Source organism: Dermacentor albipictus, unplaced genomic scaffold (assembly GCF_038994185.2).
Source record: "Dermacentor albipictus isolate Rhodes 1998 colony unplaced genomic scaffold, USDA_Dalb.pri_finalv2 scaffold_14, whole genome shotgun sequence".
Lineage (NCBI taxonomy): Eukaryota > Metazoa > Arthropoda > Arachnida > Ixodida > Ixodidae > Dermacentor > Dermacentor albipictus.
Window position 1 is genome coordinate 11,610,036 of NW_027225568.1, and position 23,388 is coordinate 11,633,423.

Below are 23,388 nucleotides of genomic sequence, written 5' to 3' on the forward strand. Positions count from 1 at the left end.
CTGTATTTCCATGCAGCAGGAACCACTCTTCTATGCTGTTGTACATGTCCACAAGAGCATGCCTGGATGTTTGACCGCGGTTGCCAAGAGCTGAGTATGTCACCCCATCAGGCCCAGGCGATAAAGAATGTCTGCATGCTGCCAACGCTGCTTCCAACTCCGCGATGGAAAACAGATTGTCCGTACGAGAACCCCGCTACATCGGAACGTCATGAGGAGCATGTGCAGGGAACTCGGACGGTTGACCAGCAACCTTCATACAGAAGTACTCCGCTACGTCGATCTTTCGGTTACCTTGGCACGAAGCCAGACACTCGAAGGGTTGGCGTTGTTGCGGCGATATTGGAAGGCCGCGCACCGTTCTCCATATACGTGATGGGGTTTATGTGGATCAAGGGAATGGCAGAATGTGTTCTATCTTAGAATTGCAGCAAGTTGATCTAACACTGGATCTTCCCCTATATGCCTCTCGCCTCGCCTAGTCATGGACGGACTCGGTGTGCCTTTACTGTCGTTCCGTGCGACCGCGTATAGCTCAGAGCCGCTCGAATTCTTCTTCTGATTCAGAAAATTTAGGAATTGACCTAAAAACTATTGTGGCTTTTTGAACAGTGTCAGTAATTAGCTCCTCGATGTTTCCACGTAAACAATGCTGATTTGTTTGACAGTTTTTCTCCGTGAACAACGTGTATATCGGGCAGTCGACGCGTTGAAGAACTGTTGTAGAGTGTGACTTTCCTATGCCTTCGAATTTAAAGGGACACTAAAGCGAAACAATAACTCAGATTAGACTAATGAAGCATTGTTTGAGAACCCTGCACACAGTCATTTAAAAAAATAAGTTTATTAGATGAGAAAATGAAGCTCCAAGTATCAGTATTTGAATTTAGCGCCAAAACCCCAGCGCCGGTACGTCAGCGTGACGTCAGGGATTCCAAAGTATGTTTTCGCATTTGTGCCGCGTTGGCTGAATAAAGGTTCCCGAAACTTGCCATGTGTAATATTTCGTTCCTTTAGAACACAATGTAGTCGATCTGTACCGCTATATATAATTAGTAGGCCCTAGAAGATCCCATCAAAATCCAAGACGTCACAGCCCCCAGGTGCGGGAATTTAAGTAGGCGTCGCCACCCGTATTTGGTGTTTGCGCTTTTTCTGGCTTACCAAACGTCTTATCGTTGTAAGAGTGGTGTTTTTGGTGTTGTAGAGCGGTAATTTACTGATGCAGGAGAAATCATTTAACATATGTTAGAACGTGGCCACTACCATGCACTTCGTTTTCCGAAAACCATTTCGCACTGGCACTGAGGTATCTGGAAACAAAAGTTATGCCCGGGCAGGTGCTGTGAGTCAAGCCCCATATAAAAGTGGGACTGCCATCATTTAGGGAGCAGAGTTTATGGTCCGACGCGAACAATAGTATACGTCTTTCTGAGCAATCCATCTCTAGGCTTCCCCATAATGGATGATGCGCATTGAAATCACCGGTAATAATCCATGGTACTGGTGTCACTGTAAAAACTGCACTTAGTCTGGCGTTGTTAAATCGGCTCGAAGGTAATATGTAGGCACGCACGAGTGTGGGCGCGACGTTCTTGCATTTTATAGTCACAGATACGTAGTGATTGTGGTCATCAGGCGCAGCGTCTGCAGAAGTACGTGGACAGTCAGTGGACGCGGTGTGTCCTTAGCAATAGCAGTGCATTTGCTAGGAAATCTGCTATGTGACCACCGACACCGCGCCTTAGCTGTAGCCTCCCAGTGTGATGAACCATCCCTGACCATGTGGGTGAAGACTTTCATCTCATTTTTCACATGTGGACAATTCTTTGAAGATGTATCGTGAGAGCCTTGGCCATTGGCGCGCTTTTGGCTTTCTGCGCAATAGGCGTCGGAGCTGTGCGCCCCAGAGAATCGTGAGCACACGGCAGCATTTGAGCAAGCCCCACTAACGTACCCTCTCCTTTGACATTTCCGGCCCTGAAGCGCCTTTGGCACAAAACACTTGCAAATGGAGACTCGCCTGAATGATACTGGTGTAGAGCCGGGGTTGCAGTGTGGACGATCCAATTCGTTAGCGGACACTTGGAGCAGGTCATATATGCGCAATAGTTGCCAGCATTTGAGCAAACATGTCCCGCCTTAGACAGCCTGTGAATTCACTGTCTCGATTAGTTATTATTTGGACAATCTCACCACACATTGATTCCTTCAAAACGATGCGGGGTGCTCTAGTATTGGCCTCAGCCACTTTAACGAGCACTATACACTCAACTACATACGTATGGTGTGTGTTGTTCCTTTTTTTCATTGATATTGTCATCGTGCACCAGATTGCCGAACTTTTCATTTAACAGTATTTGATGATGGAGAATATTCTATATGCAATTTGATATTTGAAAGGCGCTTTTCCCCGAATACTGATATTCTGTTCGATTCTACAATTTCGCTATTGGAACGCCCATATCTGGAAGCAATTAGTACCACTGCTTTGATTCACACAAAATGTTGTCAGCCATTAAATACCTCTTACACTCGGTTGCGGCCATACAGTCGCGCGTGCTTGCAAACGGCATCGCAAGATGTCGCTTAAGTACCGTTGGTTAGTGGCAGTGAGGTTAGAAGCGAAATGGTTTTCGAACGCAATACGCAAATTTAAGCCGGTCGTTACAATTAATTTTCCTAAGAAGGAGCTTGATCGCATTAGTTGTTGCAGCCGCAGTTACACGCATAAACAGTTCGTATGGTTGCCACACTTTTGCAGATGTTCTTTCTCACCACTGGAGCCTGCGAAGGGGCACGGAATCTATCGGAACTAAAGCAAACTCCTCTCGGGGACCACGAGACCAACTTGAACATTAGCGCAGGCACGGTGTTGGCGATACTGTTCTCCAGTGGCTCTACGGGTCTGCCGAAAGGTGTGGTTCTGACTCACGGGAACCTCATAAGCCATGTAGTAGCTCACTGGTAAGGAAGATAACAATTCTTACGTTTTATTCCCTCTCGGAGACCTTGTGTGCTGTGATTAAACGATCATTCTCTCATGTACAGCTGCGTTCGGTTACACGCGCAGCATGTATCCGAATAATGCGGTGCATGGCGCACGCGCAAAGCGAGATATGTGCGCGAGATGCTGCGCTGTGTACACATTCCGCTTTCCATCGCTGAATACGTGCACGGCGCAGCATGTCCTGTACATGGTGTTGAGGAGGTTCCGGGCCCCAATGAATTAATCCGGTGAACGACCAAACACACCAAAATGGTGAGACTGGCCGACGAACACGAGGACATGTGTGTTTATTCTTCTGCTCATCATCCACCTAACACATATCGCGGCGAGGAAACCTTCAATGGAAAGGCTGACATGGCTCGATGGTGCGGCGAAAAGATGTTTTTTTTGCGCGCAGTGGACCCTGAACCAAAATTCAGAGGTTTGGTTAACTTATAACGAGACACGGAAAGTTCCTTTCCTCGACTTCTGCTAGGTATGGCCTTCACCACCGACTGCCTGCATAAAACGGCGCTCTGAATTATCTTCTGCTTCTATTGCAGTAGATGAGGACATCTCAGATGTGCTGTTAACTTGCCCGCTTTATGCGCAGCAGAGGCGGAAACTCTGCACCAAACTTAAAGTGAAGGTGAATCACGCACTCTCTTTAGGGTTTTTCCGTGGCACTTCCCGAACATTGCCAAGAGGGCTTCATGTGCTTCCCAGATGTTTGTGGGTTTCGTGCGACCCTAGAGCCTGAATATCCTGGCAATGCGCTTGTGTTTGAAATTTCGTGCTTAAGTGTGACTTGGCGTCTTGCATTGTTTGTTTCGTTTTAAGATTTATCCTTTCATCCCCACCAGCGCTTCTTTTTCCAGCTATTTTTATCAATCATATTGCGCGTTAGCCCTTATAGAAGTGAAATGGAGAATTAGGAGGCACGTGCTTCCAAGCGGTCTACCGGATCCCACCAGCTAAATATATGTTCTTTAAACCTCAAATGCGACGTATGCTTTAAGCTGCCTCATTTACTCAAAGCTGTACTTCACCTTTTCTAAATTTTTTTACGTGGCACCTGCCTCATGGAAGTGGCGGCAATTTTATTCCGTTGGCCTATACCTCTTTTATTGAAACGTTTCTTTTTCGTTATTCTGCTTATTGTTCCTTCTTTCACAAAAGCGTGTTTATGTAGTTGTTTGTATTTTACATTTAATTTTTATTTTCTTATCATGTGTGCGCACGTTTGTATCTGCCTTTTTTCTATTATTATTTTTCCTTTCACGCTAAGCACAGGTAGTAGAACGCTAAACATCTGGCTATGGCTAAAAAATGCCGTTTGTCTCTCCCAATTCCACGTTCTACATAGAGCCCTTGCGTTATACGCCGTAGCCGAGTATGGCCGCACTGTTTGACTGGCAGTTGGATCTCCGTTCACATTATTACTTCTGACACTCTTTACTTTAATGAAAACGGGGACACAGCTTAGCCCAGCAGCGGCTCGTGAAGTGCAGCCGTGCCTAAAGCACAGGTCTGACCCAGGCACAGGTCGTGTTCCTTGGCGTATCGTACAAAAGCGTTACCGGTTGGGCGCAGTACTTCCACGTGGCAGACCATTACGTATCTCGCAGTGTCTAAGGCGTCGAAAATGTCTGCACAGCCTAGTAATAAATGACGAAGCCTGAGCTCCCGCTTGAATTTGCTCTTTGCAGGTACATGAACGACCCTCCTGTGCTTGAGAAAGGCGACGTTTACCTCGCCGTACCACCGATCATGCATGTCGGTGGATTCTGGTCAGCTTTTTGCTACCTGGGACTTGGCTGCGAAGTGGTTCTCGTTCACACATGGGACTTCGATGTCATCTTGCCTGCCATTGAAAAATACAGGGTAGATGTCGCATGAAATCTTCTCAGCATCTATCGATCGTTTCTGACCATTTTCTACAAAAGAAAAGGAGCTCTGAAAACCCCACAGCTCAACGAAATATTACCCCATTCGTGGGCAGGAGGCGAAAGCTTTGCATTGCGAAGAAATTGTATGTGTAGATCAGCTGCTGCTCTAGGGTGAGTTAGGGTTGGCATCGGGGAGGCAAGTTCTCGCTAGTCAACTGTTACGAGATGTTATTAATCGAGCAGGATCGTGCATAAGATATGATATGGTTGGCCTGATGTTTATTTTGTTTTTTTTTACCTACTCACTCTCGCAGCAGTATGTTGCTGCGCAGCGTGGCATCTGACATTCACTGTGTGAGACGACACTGAATATTTTTGATCGCCGAGCACCGTAAACATATTTGGCCTGGAATTAAAAAGAAATCTCAGTACCCTTCCCCTCTGTGAAGAAGGAGGACCAGCGAAGCTGTGTATGTGAGCCCCTTAGTGGCGAACTGCACCTCCGCTGTGGGTCGACCCGGCATTGCACAATCTTCGGGATCGGCCCACATATCGGGAGTTTTTTGCTTACCGCAACGACACAAAAATTTCCTTGGACGGTAGACGTATACAGCTTCGCTGTAACAAAATGAAACATGGAGATAACGCAAATTCGATAGTTGAAGATAACTGGGGGTATTTGGTACGTTAGGTTTGTATATCGTCAAAATAAACTGAAAGATGAGCGTATGAAAACTAGTCAGAACGCTTCTTCCAGGGGGCCACGCAACGCGCCCGAGAAAGCAATTCTTGGGTTGTAGAAATAGCAATGCTACGATATTCGGTGTTTTCGGGCATATACGACGGCTCTCTAGGGACCCTATATTGGAAAACTATTCTAATATGTTTCTATTCCAATCTCCTGACGTCAAATTTGCGTAACCACCGACGCAAGCACCGGGCGGTCACCCACAGGGTTGTCTGTACAGACCAATCAAACACTCTCCTCGTTCATAGGAGGTCATTTTTGTTTGCTTGAAAAACGAATAACATTGCCTACACTGAGCGCCTTGTCGTATCTAATTGGCTGACAAGGGGCGAGGAGAACTCTCAAGTGGAGAGGGATCCGCTGGGGCAGAGCCAGTGCACTGAAAGTCGATAACCGGATGAAGAGGGTGGTGCCGGCGTCTGCGATTGGTCGGCTTTCCCTTGCTTAGCTTGTGGTGGCTGGTCGAAAATCGTGGCGGCATGCAATGGAAGCTTAAGAATGACGCTAAAACTGACCCTCAGCAAAGAAGAGTTGGTAGAATGAGGTGGTAAACGTGCCGAAAGGGCTCGAAAACGTTACACGGCCACGCAAGAAGTTTTATTATACGCAAATACACCTAGGTGCAAGTAGCCAGCGTCTCAGCGATCGGCGGCAGCCATCTTTTATTCCTTTCGGAACGGGGCAGCCTGCGGCTATTCCGAAGAAAATTCAGTGTTGTTCGGCATATTAATGCATCTAAATCGCGTACACGTCACTTTGACGTGGTGAGTTTGTGCGGGTTTGTGACGTCAAGTGACAGGCAGGTGAAGTGGGTGCAGCCCGAAAACTTTTTACCAAGAGCCGAGGGCTAATGGCGAAAAGGGGTCGAATCAGAAATAACTGTTTTTCTTTTTTCTGTCCAATCATGCATAATCAGTGTGTACACATCATATCAGATGGGGAGCTACCGCGGTTTTCGCGAAGTCGCGTGACAGACAGGTGAAGTGGGGGTGGTCGAAAAAAGTTTTTGACCAATCGTGGAGGGCTGATAGGAGAATTGTAATAGAAAAGTTTTGAATAGTTTTACGTTATAGCGCCCTAGGCAACTATTGAAGTTATATGTTAGTTTAATGCGCTACATGTGTTCGTGCGGCATCGTATCCACGGTGCACAATATAATGAAGTTAAATTTTAAAGCCATTTCAATTGCGAAAGTGGTGCCATGAACAGTCCAGTCTTTTTCCATAACGTCCAGTCTTTCCTACATAACACTGATGCTGTGCTGCAACTGGCCACCACAATATTGTTTATGTGCAAGAAAGAATCGCGGATCCAGATATCAGAACGTGTATTAAGTATCAGAAATGACAGGGACAGAACGGAAGCACCTATTACTAGCGCCCACTACATCTTACAATGCCGTACCAACAAGACCGAACGTTAAGCCTTGTGGATCTAGAGTCACGATAATTAAAGTTGAGGCAAACTCTCATTTTGCTTCTGTATTGAAGTGTCTGCGTCCGGTAACTTACACTAGTGCGCATTTATTATCGCGATTTATTTTGCCCTTTATTCAGCGCTATGAAAAGGTCTAGACCAAAAATAAAGTGCTGCAGGGTCCGTTCAAAGAGACACTAAAGAGAAGCTTGAAACAATTACACTCGCGAAGCGTTCACTCAAAACAATAGTTTTACTTGTTTTGTGGGTAATTTCCGGTTATTAATTGAGAAAATAATATCCAAAATTTACCTTTTCGAATTTTCCACCCGATACGTAGCACGATAAGTTAGCGTAAGGTCATGGAATATAGTATTTTCGCATGTCTTGGTCATTTATACTCAGAAAAATTGTCCCCATATTTCGCAAGGTTTAATCTGGTTCCTCTGAAATTCAATGAGAGTTTTGCTTGTCAATAACACAGGGATAGATAATATAGTTGGCACGGAGGTTAGCCAGTACATATGCAGTTTGCTACCCTGCACTGGGGAAGGGATAAGGGGAGACAGAAAGATAACGAAAAAATGCACGCACATAGAAGGAGAAAGATAAAAAGAAGAACAGCAGCATCAACACACACAAATAAACACGGAAGTGTCACGGTCCTTCAAATAGGTTGCTTGACCCAACCTTCTTAGACATACTTCAGTTTCACAGCTCCCTATGCGAGCCCACTAGCCGACATGGCCGCAGCGGCTGTCACTGGAACTACCAGCGCTGCAGTCGCGTCTTTCGTCACGCGCCACGCGTCCTCTGCTTCTGCTGCGATACGTCGTTTGCCCCATACTGGTCTGTACCGCTTGTCCGTCGGTAAATGTAGTTTAGACAGGCACTCTGCCTTTCGCGACACTTAAGCGCTGCAGGTGTAACAGCGACTTTACTGCGTCTGTGTATCTGCGTCAATGTGTCTTGCAGCTGCGTCCCTCTTCACGCACGGTGCTTCGTCTATTATGATTGCTGCGATGCGTCGTAAACCCCCCCCCCCCCCCTAGCCTGTATCGCTTACTCATTAGTGAATGTGGTTTAGCTGCCCGCTCAAATTTTTATGCCAATGCCAGGGTAAATGGAAAAAAAAGGACATTGACCTGTGCTGACCTCGAAATTCACGTGTGGCTGGCGCATCGAGGCTGTAGCTGTAGGACGCAAATAAGCAACCAGGTGCAACGATGCGGTTTTCCAACCAACTTGTCCTAGTCAGAAGTGCCACACTGGTCTGCTCAGTGCTTTTTTCTGGGTGCGTATTCATGCCATGTGTAATAAAGACGAGCGCCTGTATATAATCTGCAGCGGTATTAAGAACGTGTTGCGGGCAGCTGGAGATTGTAAGGTGCACCAAATGCTAATCCTGATTACGATAAGCTAACCGCCTCTCAATATTTTAATGCGTAAGCATTCTTTGGCGAATACCCAAGCAAAACCTGTCTGCCAAGCGAAAAGTGTAATGCCTTATCTGCACAAAAATGCGTAATTTGCGAAGATGTACATGTAATTGTTAAAGTAGTTTAACTGTAGATGATTGGTATCTTTATAAGCTATAAAATATAAACAAACAGAATCCTATTTCAAAACTAAATGCGCTCGGTGAATTTCACCACCCGCCATCTGTTCCGTGTCTAATAAACCTAATGTGTGCCTGCCTCTTTACATGTCCCTCACGCATAAAAAATATGTACGTTCAATTTCATCGGCAGGAAGTGGCAAGGACTGATTCGACGACTGAACATTCATGGGTCAAAAGATTATTTTATTTTTTACAAACACAACTGACAACGAACATTGCGAAGTCTTTCATCTCCTTGAGCGACTTTTTTCAAAGTAATCTTGCATTTTTTATAGGCGGGTCACATGCACGTGCTCTGTAAACGGTCGTTTTATATCGTTCTTTTTTTTTCTTTTTTGTCAAGTGAATGCGCATGATCACATAAACTTGATTAGTCCCCCCCCCCCCCCCTCATGTCGACGATTACAAATCTTCGCATCCGAATGCAGGCACTCGCTGATGGTTTCTCCAGCACGACTGGGGTGTTTCAGAATAAATTGCCGGAAGCAGGGTTCACTACGGTGTGATGAATTATTGTTTAATTCTGTACGCGACCAATAACGGCGAATATGCCAGGACTCTTTTGAACGACCTCATATCTCTGCGAATGAAGAGCCTTGTGCGGGTACAAAATCAAGTACGTTTGAAGCTGCAGGCATTTTTCTTCGTGTTATTGCCCATACTTACGTTTCTGTAGTCTCTTGAGGGTTGTGCTCGGAAGCTTGCTCAAACGAAGTTACCTCTACAGCAATACATAAGGTTCACAAGTGTTTGCAAATACTGCACCGCACGTTTTAGGGTGCACATATGATGTTTTATGTCGCTGTTTTACTTTGGCTTGATGTTATGCACACCTGGCTGTGCTTATTGTCATGCCGTCTGCTTCTCTGAGGATGATTTCAATTATGCTTTTAAAGGTAGTGTAGCCTCTAAATAGCATTTTGTGGATGTTGTTGTACCTTTTCATGCCGCAAATTAGGTGCGATACACTTCACACACAACAATTTTCATAACTAAAAATATTCCGCCTACGAGCTGCTTCATGTAAAACGATTCACATATCGCTGCTGCATGGCGTCATCTTCAATAAATTAAACTTTCAGAGTACAGAAGGCAAAATCACTGTCGTGAGCTTGTTGATTATAGTCAGTAGCGCATATTTCGAAGGCAAGCACAACAACATTCCAAGTACAATTGGTTTGCCATCTGCATGAAGTGCATCCCTGCAAGCTTCCGCCGAAGTACCTGCCAACACTCGAGCTTGCTATGTCGGCGAAGTTCACTTGTGCACAACATTTATTGGCTTCACGATGTGTTCGTGAAATCCCGGAATAACTAAGTTGTGGAATCACGCCGTGAACAAGCGTCCATGTTTCCAGCGATGGAATCAATATGTATTTGTTCTCAAGGATTAAAATATACACCGTCGTCCTCAACATGTCGTTCACACACGTCGGACTTATCTGTGGGGCATTCTTTCTTTCGGTACAGCATGTGTTTCCATATAAAAAAACTCTCTGCCATCGTAGAGGTGCGAAAAAAAATAGTGACCACCAGCATCACATTGCATCTGGCCGCTGGAGCAGCCGCGGGCAAAGCAAAACTGCATAGGGAACTTCTTCCTATTTGAGACGCCGAAGCGCTGCATTGTGAAACTTTTCACCAGAGGAAACCGCCGCACATCACACCACGCCAACGACATAACCACAGTAGCGACAGACAAAGCAGCATCACCGAAATGAAAACAGCAATGAAAGCTGCAGCGAAAGCAGAAGTGGTAGAAGTGATGAAAGACGCGATCGCAGCGCCACTAATTCGCGTGACCACCACTTCGGCCACATGCCGAGCGGAGCTGTGAAACTGGAGTACATCTAAGAACGTTGGCTTCACCGGCGGAACTTTAGTAGTGCCTTCGTCGCTTTCTGGTGTGAAGACCGCATCAACCAGCACTTCAAGAACGTCTGCTCAGAAAGCGGCCTGTCGCCGAGGTGTGCCAACGCCGTTCACGAGTGACTGTATCTGGGAGGTTTACCGAGGACAATAACAGAGGATAAGTTTCATTGTTTTCTCGCGCCCACAACTATCAAAGACTGCATTGTTAACCATTCCGATGTGGCACGCAAATGCATTCGTAAATGATACTCCAAGCCACAGTCGGCAGAGAACAGTTGTCTCGATTTGGGATGGTCCAGATGGAATGCGTAGTCGAAGGGATGGGTCCAGGCGGTGCAGACAAGTGTGCAGGAAACCTCACATGTTCCACATGGATCGTGTGGTATCGCGCCAAGCTTTGCTGCTGCATCGGTTCTTGATAGCGGGATGGGTTCCTTCCCGGCATCTTTGTGAGCCCTCCTAGCGGCTTCATCGCCATGTTCATTGCACATGATACCACAGCGGCCTAGGAGCCACTGAAAAGAGATGTCACGTGTGTTCTCTGCTAGTTGTTGATATAGCTGCCTTATTCCCTGCACAATGTAGTCCACGACGTAGAGTGGATAGCAAACATGGCAGGGCTGCATTGGAATCGGTAAATATGCTCCATCGTCGTGGTAAAGCTTCATGAATTATGCGTAGTGTGCGCGAAGTGCAGGAAGCTCCGCAGCAGTTGACGTTGTTGTTGTCCCGGGATAGAAAATTCTGACTTTATTCCCGAGGGGGCGCCAATCAAAAACCGTGACGTCACGAGGAGCTGATGCGCGGCACCTTCAAAGTAGTTTGTTCGTGAACATCCGTCTTTCGTTCTTTGCTTCATCTCCGGCTCACCAAAACTCCGCTTATTGAAAGGGAGATTTTCCTCACGTTCGAAAAATATAATTTAGCAACAAGGCTTTTCTTGAATATTCTTGTTCAGTGTCCCTTTAATATTCAGCACTGACAAGTCCGTGTGGTATTTGTTGTTAACATCTCACCTTGAAGTTCCCAGCCATGTGCGATTCTTTTTAGATCGGTAGCTTTTTTTACGAACCTTCCAGCTGCATTCCATTAATCGTATGTCCAGCGTCAGAATTATCGGTAATAATTTTACGAACAATTCAAGCGTAAGGAATTTTGGGGAATACGTTCCGAAAAACTGTGAATTCAGCCCCTAGTGATTGCTTCCACTACGCAACTCAGATCGGTGGAACAATCACATTTGCTTGTTGGTTTGTTTCTTTGAAATGCTTTTGAATTGCCGTAGTACCAGCGGGGTGTCAATTTAATGGTATCTATTAACTTGCGGAATTACGTTCCAGCAAACATCTGCAGAGGCAAGCCATCCGAAATATCGCTTGTTTGCTAAACTTCCAACATACATATGACTCATATATCTCATTTCCATACACATGCGCAAAATGAAGCATCTTCTTGCGTTCTAGTTAGGAATGTCAAAGGATAAAAAAGTGTGCGTGTGTGAAGTGTGGGAAGCCGGCCACGTGGTTTAGATATATCTAGTGCAACAGACGGTGAGCTAGGACGTCTGTTCGTTTACCGGTGGATAACTTGGCTTAAATCATAGATCCGGGTCCTCGAAGAGGTACGGCGTTTTAAGCCTTGTGCTTGGCGCGTCAAGTTCTATTAAGCCTACGGAAAGCATTTTTTTTCCAGGAAATACTTTCCTTTTTTTGGGGGGGGACACGAAGTGTTTTTAAGACAAATGTCATGAGAAGGTCGTTTGCTCTAACCGCAAGTAACGAAAACACGTAGCTCTATATTCTCCTTATATTTGCAACTGCAGCACCACCTCGCCTAACTGTAGTATGATTGCGTATAGACAAAATGGGTCATTAATCGGTCATACAAATATCGCGTGCGCAGGCAACGCCGCTGTCACGCCACGCATGGCGCAATCGGAGCTAAATTTAGCCTCGTGCACGGCGTTCAGCGAGGCGTAGCTCGGCGGTACGTTTGTCCATCAGATCAGGAATGACCGCTCTTGAGAGAGAGCTCACTGTGTCATAGTAGGCGTAATTTGTCAAGCGCAAACTGGTGTTCATAAGGAGTTATAAGGCCTTACAAGTGCGCAATTCGTTGGAAATATTTCACGCTTGCTCGGCTGCGCGCCCCCGCATTCGACACGCACCGCTGAGAAACGGCGCGAAGGGACTCGGGACCCACTTTGACCACGGTGGAACATGTGCTTCTCCATAGAGAGCGCAAGGGCAGGAACCCCAACAATTCAAGTGTGCGGGGGGTTCCAGCACCGCAGCTCGAGCACGGGCGCCACGAGTGTAGGGGGTTCTTTTTTTTTTAGCCTACTGCTCAAACATCCCTCGCAAAAAAAAAGTGGGCCCTCTAAAGTAGGAAGCGAGCACGATTGCAAAATTATACCGCAATATTCTTCCTGTACCATAGGTCAGGTGGGCCGTCATTCTAATTGTGGAATAAATGTAATGTGTGCACTGATTTACGTCATTTTTGTACCTTTGCGCAATCACGTTGTCTGCAGCACGCGCAAGACGCTTCACGCGCCCCACTGCGGCTGTGTCCCTGATGCAAACTACGCCATTTTTATTGCCACATCTGCACCTACCAAGCTATCTAGTCGTCACCTGACCAGGCTTTCCGATGGAGAGTAGAACGCTGTTCAAGGAACTCGCACAGGCAGTGGCGTGATGTCCTAAAATACGCGAGGCCTACGAATAGACATCTTACTGGAAAGCAGTCTGCGTTTCTTCACTTCACTTCACCTTGTTACCTTAAAAACCTCATTAGAGGGGTAGTACATAAGGGTTGGTTAATAAAATAATCATGAGAAACAGGCCGAAATGCTTTCCTTGCCAAAATGCAGGATTTGCTCAACTGCCGCCACATATATTACAGCAAAAATTGTGATCGTGTTTCGCGTTCTGTATGAGAAATTGAAAGCTACGCTGATGGCCAACGGCATGGCACACATTATAAGCATAACTATGCGGACCGCGATTCTGTAGCGATGACTGTTCCGATGCTATTCCTTTTCGCGCGTTTTGCGCTTCGTGAGTGGTGAGAGCGACACCCGCCCCCTCGTTATCGATACGATCAACTGGTCGTGAACGTTGGAAGATAAAATGGGCATCGATAGAAAATTTGTAGACCCTGATCGGTCTCTCAGTATCAAGTCCCCACAAGGAAGTCCAGCCGACCTACACACACAAACACACCCACACACCAATATATATATATATATATATATATATATATATATATATATATATATATATATATATATATTTATAGTCATATAATGAGAAGCCAACAAACACTGACACCAAGTACAACATTGGGCATGTGCTTAGTAAATGAATTAAAACCCACAACCTTCGCATTTCGCAGGTGGGTTCGGTTCCCACCTGCGGCAAGTTGTTTTTTCATCCACTTTAATTTCCATTATTTATCACTACTTTATTTCATTTATTAAGCACATGCCCTATGTTGTACTTGGTGTCAGTGTTTGTTGGCTTCTCATTATATGACTAATAAATATCGGGTCCCTCGGTTAACCCCCTTTCTTCTCGTTTATTACATTACGAGGGTCTCGAATCCGGCAACATTGATGCCTTCAGGTAGCATATGTGGGTTTATTGACCAGTTGCCTTCACCCGAAAATATCACGTTCTCGTGACGCCTGCGGCAAAAAAGACGTTCCACGTCCGCCGCCAAGGTCTGTGAGTGGGGGCGCTGGCTAACACTCCCAGGGTTCTACTAGTACACATGAATACCCAAGAAAGTGGATGGGGAAACGCCGCCGCGGTAGCTCAATTGGTAGAGCATCGCACGCGACATGCGAAGGTTGTGGGTTCGGTTCCCACCTGCGGCAAGTTGTTTTTTCATCCACTTTAATTTCCATTATTTATCACTACTTTATTTCATTTATTAAGCACATTCCCTATGTTGTACTTGGTGTCAGTGTTTGTTGGCTTCTCATTATATGACTAATAAATATCGGGTCCCTCGGTTAACCCCCTTTCTTCTCGTTTATATATATATATATATATATATATATATATATATATATATATATATATATATATATATATGAGAAAACTGGAATGGGCTAACCGGATTGATTCTATTACAGTTCACTAGCTGCGACGATACGAGCAATGCAAATGTGTGGTAATCAATTACGCATGTATCTCATCATGTTGCCTTTATTTCCTTCCATTACTCAACAGCCTACAATGTTGGGGCTACTTCCCACATTCATCCGGAAGTTGGATCAGCACCCACTACTGGAGCAGGTGGACACCAGCAGCGTCAAAAAAGTGATGATTGGAGGGAGCCCACTGAGTTCATCTCGGCTGCAAAGCGTCGCCAGGAAGCTCGGTTTGAGAGGAATCATACAAAGTACGCTGCTGATTTTTCTACGTAGTAAGAACATTAATCATGTACAGTGGGCGCTCAGACCAGCGAATAAATAGGGCAATAGATAATTAACTGAATTCATGGGGCTCGTGGGACGCAACGTTCATTGAAACTCGATGTCTAGATGCGCTGAGTGCTTAAAAGATATATATACAGACACACGTCACTAAAGAACTTCGTGCTGCTAATAACAAATGTCTTTATAACCGCCAGACTTATTCCAGCCACGCTTTGGGGATATGTGCTGCAAATTAAATACGATATTTGCCAAAGTACTGAGCCCATTAGAAAGATAATGAAAGAGAACGTGAAAATTTCGGGGACTGAACTAGCAAACGCATTTATTGATTCACTTGTTTCCTAAAATATAATTAATGTCTGGATGCGACATCCTGTCCTACATGCAGCAACGCTGGTAACATACAATGTTTCCGCGGCCAGTACCGGAATCGCAAGGTATTGCAACCTACACTAGCTTAAATAACAACACAGTCACAGATATGATAGCTCTTCAGAAAAATCTGGTGAAATTTGTTATTGACTTGATCGCGCATTGCTTAAAGCATATAATTATTCATTGCCTTTCATTTGCGATATTTGCCGCAAAATGCAATGCGCAAAACTTACAGCAGTTTACGAGGATGGTGATAAGAATGGTCTTGCGTACTGCCGTTCAATCTACATTCTAAAAGTCTTTTCAAAAGACTCTGAACAAATAATTTGAACGCATTTAATTGAATTTCCTGATCGCTACGCTATGTTAATTGCTCGCCAGCACGGCTTCAGAAAAAAAAAAAGAAATCTACGAAGCTTGCCCTGCTCACGCAATAAGAAATAATACTTGAAATGTCTAAAGTCAGAGCTTGCTCTTTGGCATCTTTCTGGATCACAAAAAAGCATTCCAGCGTATTAATTATAACAAAGTTCTTAAAAAATTGCAGCACAATGGCATTCGAAGGAAAACTCCGTCACTTATTTTGTCGTAACTATATATACAGCGTCGGTGGCAGACTGTCATGATTAATGGTCACTCTTCATCAATAAAGCCCGCTCATTTAGGTGTTTTACATAGAAGTAGGTTTGATTTCTTTTCTTTTCGTTCTCTATACATCAACGATATTATTAACATTCATCATACAGCGAAAAAAAAATACACGCTAATGATACTCGCCTATTTCTTAGCGGTTCGGATGTTGCGTGCCTATCTAGTGGCACAAATGAAACACTTCATCGAATTCGCTTGTGGCTAACAAATAACGGATTAAAGTTAAACTTTAGTAATACTAAGGCCGTTATTTTTCCACCCATGAATCCGATTCTGCCAACTCCCACGACTGGTGCGAAGTGATTTCGAAATAGCTGCGGAAAAGTTTAAGTCACTCGACATAATTTCCTCCAATAATTTTCGCCGATAACGAAGTAATTGGTCTCATGCGTTCAGATTGCTTTATGTTTCCTGTTTCGGTTATTAATAGTTTGTACAGTGCTCCAGTTTCATCGATACTAAATTTTGGTGCGCTAGTTTGGGGAAGAACAACAACATAAAAACTAAAGAAACTTCTTTCACTTCAGAAGCGCGTAAAACGCCTAGTTACTAAGGGGCCCTGGACCACTCTTTAACGGAATTGAGAAAACCATTCGAAGCTAAAATACGCTATTTTAAATATTCTATGCCGCAAAAAGTACTTCAACGCGTTCAGCAGAAGTGGAGTTATTGGCAATACCCGCAGTGGTTGCTCAGTGGCTATCGTGTTGGGCTGCTGAACACGAAGTCGCGGGATCGAATCACGGTCACCACGGCCGCATTTCGATGGAGGCGAAATCCGAAAACACCCGTGTACTTAGATTTAGGTGCGCGTTAAATAACTCTAGGTGAGCAAAATTTCCGGCATCCTCCACTACGGCATGCCTCATAATCAGAAAGTGGTTTTGGAATGTAAAACCCCATAATTTTTTTTTACTTATTGGCAATCAAACTGAAACAAAAAAGAATTGACTTCGCGATCCTTCCGCTCCTTCAGTGGAAGGCTCCTTCAATGCCTTCCACTGCCAAGGCTAGGGCGTAGCAGGGCGTGCCCACAACGCTCCGCCTACCGAACGCCACCGTGGAGTGCCGTTCAAATTTGATTTTGACTGTCAACATAGACACAAGTACCGATTTTGACGCGTATACGACGCGCCAAACTTAAGCTAAACACTGCTGTCCTCCGCGACCTGCAGTGCGCTTAGCCAGTGGACTCGTCGCGGTGCCCCGCGGCGGCCGTGGCATCTACGCTACGCAGCAGGCCACAGCTACATGCAACGGTAGAGCGCATGCGTAGAGTTTGCGTTGTGCACGACAGAGCTTGAGTGCGTGCTCGCGCTCATACGCTCCAGTCTGACCGTGCAACGAGGTGCGGACCGGCTTTGTCCTTCACCAGCTAGACCGACGGATATTAGCCGCATCTAACTTGCGCACTTTTGAAGCGGTAGGAATAGTTCAATGCGAAAGGAAGTCTACCAAGGCGTCTAACCAGGAGCGGCCCGGACCGATCCCGCGTTGGGAAGCGTGCGCGCAGCCTTACCTCCTCAAGTTTCGTGTGGTCCGAGGCTAGTTGAGCGTTCAAAACTGGTCGAAATAAGCGAGGCCCGACGGCTCGGACACCGATAAGCGGGGTGGCAAAAGTTTAATCATTGCGCGGGTGACCACGGCCGAGCGTTTGCACACCATAGGTGGCGTCTTCCGCAAGTACGTAATTATTAACGATATTCGAAAACACATTCTTGCTTACTTCAGCCTCTTTATTAAACTTCATCAGCAAATATACACAGTGACAGCAGGAACTGTGTATATTTGATCAGCAGCGCACTGATCTCATCACCCTTCTTGATTGGTGTAGCTATTGGCCAATAGCAGACGCGTGTGGGAATCTACTATATTACGAAATGAAGCGCCCAGAAAAGAGTGAGGAGCAGGATTCTGTTGAAAAGAGAGCACTTGAGAGAAAGGAGATGTCGCGCTCTGCTTGCAGCTCCACACGCCGCCGCGCACGATGGCAAAACTTGACTGAGGCGTTCATATCAGCGTGTAATATCCATGGGTATATGTTTTTTCGGAAAACCCGAAGATTGATTCGGAACCCCCTTAAAGCAACCTACTTCAGTCACACGCAGGACATGTTCAATGAAGGTCTTTAACGTACAATTTTTTGTTTTACAAATTCAGACTACTGTGCGACTAAAAGTTGGAAGCAAATAAGAAAAATTACCTGCTAAAACCACTGGCTAGGTTGAAAAAAGAAACATCCCCTTACATACCACACACGTAATACCGAAACAAGGGAAGTTGACCAGTGCCGTACGACCTGTACGGTAACCGAATATAAAGGTACCCATTCCCGACCTTGCTAAATGGGTTGCCCGGAAATGGCACAGATGTAGAATTCGTCTCCTTGAATGATCTACGAAGCATATACGTATAATTCTCCACTGCTTTACCTTTAGTTGAAATACTTACTGTGTTTCTGTATTTGATTGGTTTCTCACCCAGTGAATTTTTCGCAATATTTTTGTATATTTGATGGATTTCCTTTATGCATATATTTTCATTGTTTTGTAATTTTCTGCAATTTTCTTGGATTTACTGCATATGGATTTTCTCCTGTACATGTATGGAATTTATATCACTATGCCATGCTATGGTGCATGGACCCGGCCAAACCTTCTCGAGCTATGTCCGTGCTCCAAATATCTGACACGGGTTGAATAAACCCGAACTGAACTGAAAATTCAATGTCAGCGCTAATATATCAATTAAAAAATTCCGGCAGACCCCTTCTCACGATAACTATTGATGTTAACGTAGCATTCACGCAATGTATTGATTGCTGAAGACAGATTTATTTAATATCGGTAGTCCTCATCCTGAGATTTCCATTGCTTCGGATTCATTACCAATTGATTGCACATATAAGGATCCATTTTTCTATATCCGCAGCCGATGTAGACCTTTAAAGTGACATGTCTTAATTTCAAGGAAAGCGTGGTAACCGGTTTTATATTATAGCGCGTAAACTGTTTCAATAGAACTAACTTATTTGAAGATATGACTTACCCGTTGTGATTATGCTTCCTTGGCTACTCACTCTTTGACAAATATTCTTCACTTGATTAACATTTTATTTACTAGTTTTTAATGCGAGCATTGCAATGACGAGTCTGCGACCGTAGCCTCTATGGCTCTGGATGCTATACGTGATGTAACGAACCAGCTGTCGATAATTAACAATAGATGTGATGATTTTTTAAGTATGATGCGTTGGTCCAACCTCCTGTTTTTTGATAAAGAACACATCCCTAATGAGGATTGGGCAACATCAGAAAAATAAATTATGAAGTTATCTTCTGATAACCTCGACATTTCCTTCACAAGCACGCAATTAGAGCATGTTCACAGGCTGGACAAGTTCAATAAGGAAACACGAAGGCGCAACATCGCTAACTTTACATTTTCAAGGATAAACAACAAGGGCGCAATTAATTAGGCTGCGCGGTTCGTACGCAATTTCTTAGCCCAAACGTTCTTACGCTGAGGTAAGGGTGCAACCGAAGTGGAAGCGCATTTAGTTTACGGCATCGTATGTTAGCGAGGAGTAAGTACAGCTCGGAGAAAACGACAAGTAATGTAAGAAGTGTGGTCAACTGATAGCATGAGCGTACATCATGCCTATGTAGTTGAAACTATATTTGTGCCGCGACTTGTGCAACAGCAACAAGTTTTGATAATTAGACACGTCTAGGCGTTTTTTTTTTCATTGTTTCATCTGGCATGGAGAATTAGAACCTCCAAAGCGCTGGAAAAAAATTGTCATCCGCAGCCCTATGAGCAATAGCAAAGCTCAAATTAGAAAAGAAATACAATGGAAGTGGTCAGAACACATGAATGACAAACTTGACGTTTTTCCGAGACGGACATGACACTTCTATTTGCTAACATCCAATAGAGTGTCATGCCGAGTCTGGAATTTCCGATTACTGCGCGCATACGCAAACACAACTTATCAGACATTAGGCAGGAGTTCGCCGCACAGCTTAAAAGTTACTGCCCTCCACAGCAGCGCACGCTCATTATAATTGAAAATTGAAAAAAAAAATAGCAGCTCAATGTACTTTGAGATGACAAATCAGAGCGCGCTACAAAGATTGGCACGCGCCATTCTCGGCTATCAGTTGTGGCCTCTGGCGAATCAGCTGCAACAGCGCTTTCCAACGCATACCTGCGTTAGCTCGAGCGCCGCAGATAGACAAAATTATGTTCGTAACACTGCTACACCCCTATCGTAGAAACGTCTTAAGACGTCATCCGAGACGGCTGTTTACGTTTTGTGAATCGACTTACGCTTACTATTGTGGAAGTACTGGAGTTCTCAGCTGTGCTACCCTTACATGCAAGCATTCTTTTTTTTTTTCAATTACAGCGCTCGTCATTGCAGCGACGTGCATCGCAAGCTTGCTGATCTTACGAACAGCTTCAGCTTTGTGTATACGCTTTTTTCGTCAGATTTTTCTTGTGCCAAAAATTGTTCGCAAGCTCGCTTAGTGACTTCCGCCCCACATTTTGCCAAATTCACGCAAGCTCAAGGGTTCTTCTTTTTACATACGCGATGATTTTCCTTGAACAACGTCACAAGCCCTGAAAAGCTTCCAGAACGATAAAAACGCAGAATAAACCATTCGGGCTTTCCGTGGATAGGCTTCGCATTGATGCTAAAGTCTACGATTTTCACAGTTCAAGCAACATAGTTGTGCAGTCTGCAGAGACTGACACACGCACGCGTAAACTGCGTGACGTAAAATCACCATCCTTATCGGTACCTTATACTAAATTCCAAGTCTAGTGCCCAAGAGGAATGAGTTGTGTTCTTAAATACCGGGACGCCAACAAATACTCACGTATACTCATTTCGACTTTACAAAACATTTTCCAAATAAAGGTAACTATTGCCCTTTAGCGCCTTATCCATGGGCTTCGAACCATTACGAACCGCAATCGATCGTACTCCGGCGGCGGCTGCATCTGGCGCGGCCGTGAAGGCCGTATCATGAAAGCGATATGCGATGGCGACAGATAGCGCCGACTGCTGACAGCCTCGTGTGCTCTGTGGTCTCGCCGCATAGCTCGCGTTGAAGCGGGAGGCAGCGCGGTGGTGAATTCGCCCGCGGCTACGGGCACTACCTTCAAAGAAATCCCCTGATTGGACGGACGGAGGGTATTTCTCGTTGGGTAAGCATAGAAATGCTAACGCATTTAAAATTACCAGCGTCAATAGTATGCATTTCTTGGAACGGTTCTGATCTCCTCGGTTGGCGTGCTTCAAGTCATCCAGCGTCAGTGGCACGCACAAATGATTAAAAAGCTAGTTAGTGTAATTTACTTTAATACTAATCACATTTCTACCTGAAGACACTCGTTAATATACGCCTCTGAGATAAAAACAAAATCGAATAAAACACGTACCTATCACATTTTACCACTTTTCTAAGGAATATCGCATTTCGGAAAACATCAGGTATAGTACACTAGACTGCTCCCCTTGTGCTACGAGCGTTTCTAACGCTCTCTTACTTATTTTATCGTTTTGCATGTCGCCGTAGCAATGGTTATGCGGGCCTGTACTACCGATCCAACCTTACGAAAGATAACTTAGCATTAAGTATAGTTTAAATGGATCTTTTTACGTTTCAGTAGCTCGAGCAATGGATTCAGGTGGCTGTGCAGTATACTAAAGAGGTGTTAAAGAAACATGAAATAGTTTCCGCTTGTTGTGCCTGTTCTCAGCAGCTTTCTTCAGTAAACGCAATTCTTACTGCATTCTTTTTTTTTTCACGATGCTATTCTCGGCAGTGTTTGGAATGACAGAGTTGGCGGGCTGCATGACAATGTCGTCGCCACTAGGGCATGACTTCAAGAGCCTCGGCAAGCCCGTGCCATTCATGGAAGTTAAAGTAAGTATGGCAGTTAAGTAAATGAGTGCTTCGTATTTAGAAGGGAATAAACGGGAAGGGCTGAAAAAAAAAAAAACGTTGTGATAAGAATCAACTGCGAGCAGAAATACGACGCCACCCACCGCGGTGGCCTAGCAGCAATGATGTTGCGCTACTAAGCACGACGCAGTGGCATTAAATCCCCACCGCGGCGGCCGCATATCGATGGTGGCGAAATGCAAAATACGCCCGTGCCCCGTGCATTGGTGGGTCGTTAAAGAATACCAGGTGCTCGTAATTATTCAGGAGTCCCTCAATACTGTGTGCCTCGTAATGACGTCATCGTTTTGGCACGTGAATCTCAAAAAAGAAAAAAAAATGGACATCAAAAATTTCCATCATGAGAGCGCATAGATCGAAACTGGCGTTAACAGCTGCACGCGATTGTTTTTGAAGCTAGCGGTCAACAGAGAGAGAGAACAAAAAAAAGTCAGGTGTGGTTCAGCATGGTCTCAGAACACCGACGCTGATGTTCACAAAGAAAAGGATGCCCTAATCTTTCTCCACTCACCACTTCAATCTAAAGCGAAGCTTTCTTGCCGAGTTCGAGGCACTTTTTTGTATGTATCTGGGGCGGAATTGATTAAGCTGCGCTGTCCATCCGCTACTTCTAAGCGAAAATGTTCTTACGCTAAGATTAGGGTGCAGTCGAAGTGGCAGCGCATTTAACTGACTGCGTCGTATGAGAGCGAGGAGGAAGCAAATCTCGAATTAAACGACAGGAAATGAAAGAATCAAGGTCAATTATAGCATGATCGTACGTCATGCATCTCTATCTTGAGGCTATATTCTTACAGCAAATCACTACGCACCCTTATTCGACAGCTTCATTTACCGGGCGTCTGCTACAGCGACTAGAAGCGCAACCACTCTCGCGCGTTCATCGCACCACCGTCAAAAGAATCGCAGTGGGAGTGTCCCGCATTCTTCTCGCATTTCTGCGAGACAAAGGACTGATGTACATATGGTGACATGTCTGGTGCAGAAAATGACGCTCATGCGGAGCAATTGGCGGCCATGTTTTCTGATGCCAACCCCGTTTGTAGCAACATCACCACAACCCGCTCCACCATATTACAAAGCGATCGAATGTGCTTATTCCCATACTAGCCACGGAAAGAAAGAAAGCTCCATAATAAACCGTTTATATGCCCTCAAGACAAGGCGACCAGCACCCGTATGTTTATCCGATTGGTATGTGATCATGCTGTACACGGTCGCAGGTGCGCTTCTAATGCCGCGAATAGGCTCAATATCAGCTCTCTCGGCAGCCGGTACCGTCTGAAGTATTGGTCCACGATGTCTTCGAGCACCAACCGACGACAAAACGCGCGCTACCTTCGCATAGGATACCTGTCGAGTGCAAAGAGAGCTATTCGAGCAGCCCTAAAAGAGAAAC

General features: G+C 45.1%; 1 protein-coding gene across 2 annotated transcripts in view; it reads left to right on the top strand.

Annotated features, from left to right (window-relative positions):
* The window catches only part of LOC135905880 (uncharacterized), a 93,427-nt gene that overhangs the window by 21,898 nt on the left and 48,141 nt on the right, over positions 1-23,388 (top strand). For both annotated transcript variants that reach the window (XM_065436991.1, XM_070528746.1), the window contains exons 5-8: positions 2,765-2,967; positions 4,699-4,873; positions 14,777-14,948; positions 21,850-21,950. In XM_065436991.1, the coding sequence (XP_065293063.1) occupies positions 2,765-2,967; positions 4,699-4,873; positions 14,777-14,948; positions 21,850-21,950 (651 nt within the window). The remainder of the gene's footprint in view (positions 1-2,764; positions 2,968-4,698; positions 4,874-14,776; positions 14,949-21,849; positions 21,951-23,388) is intronic.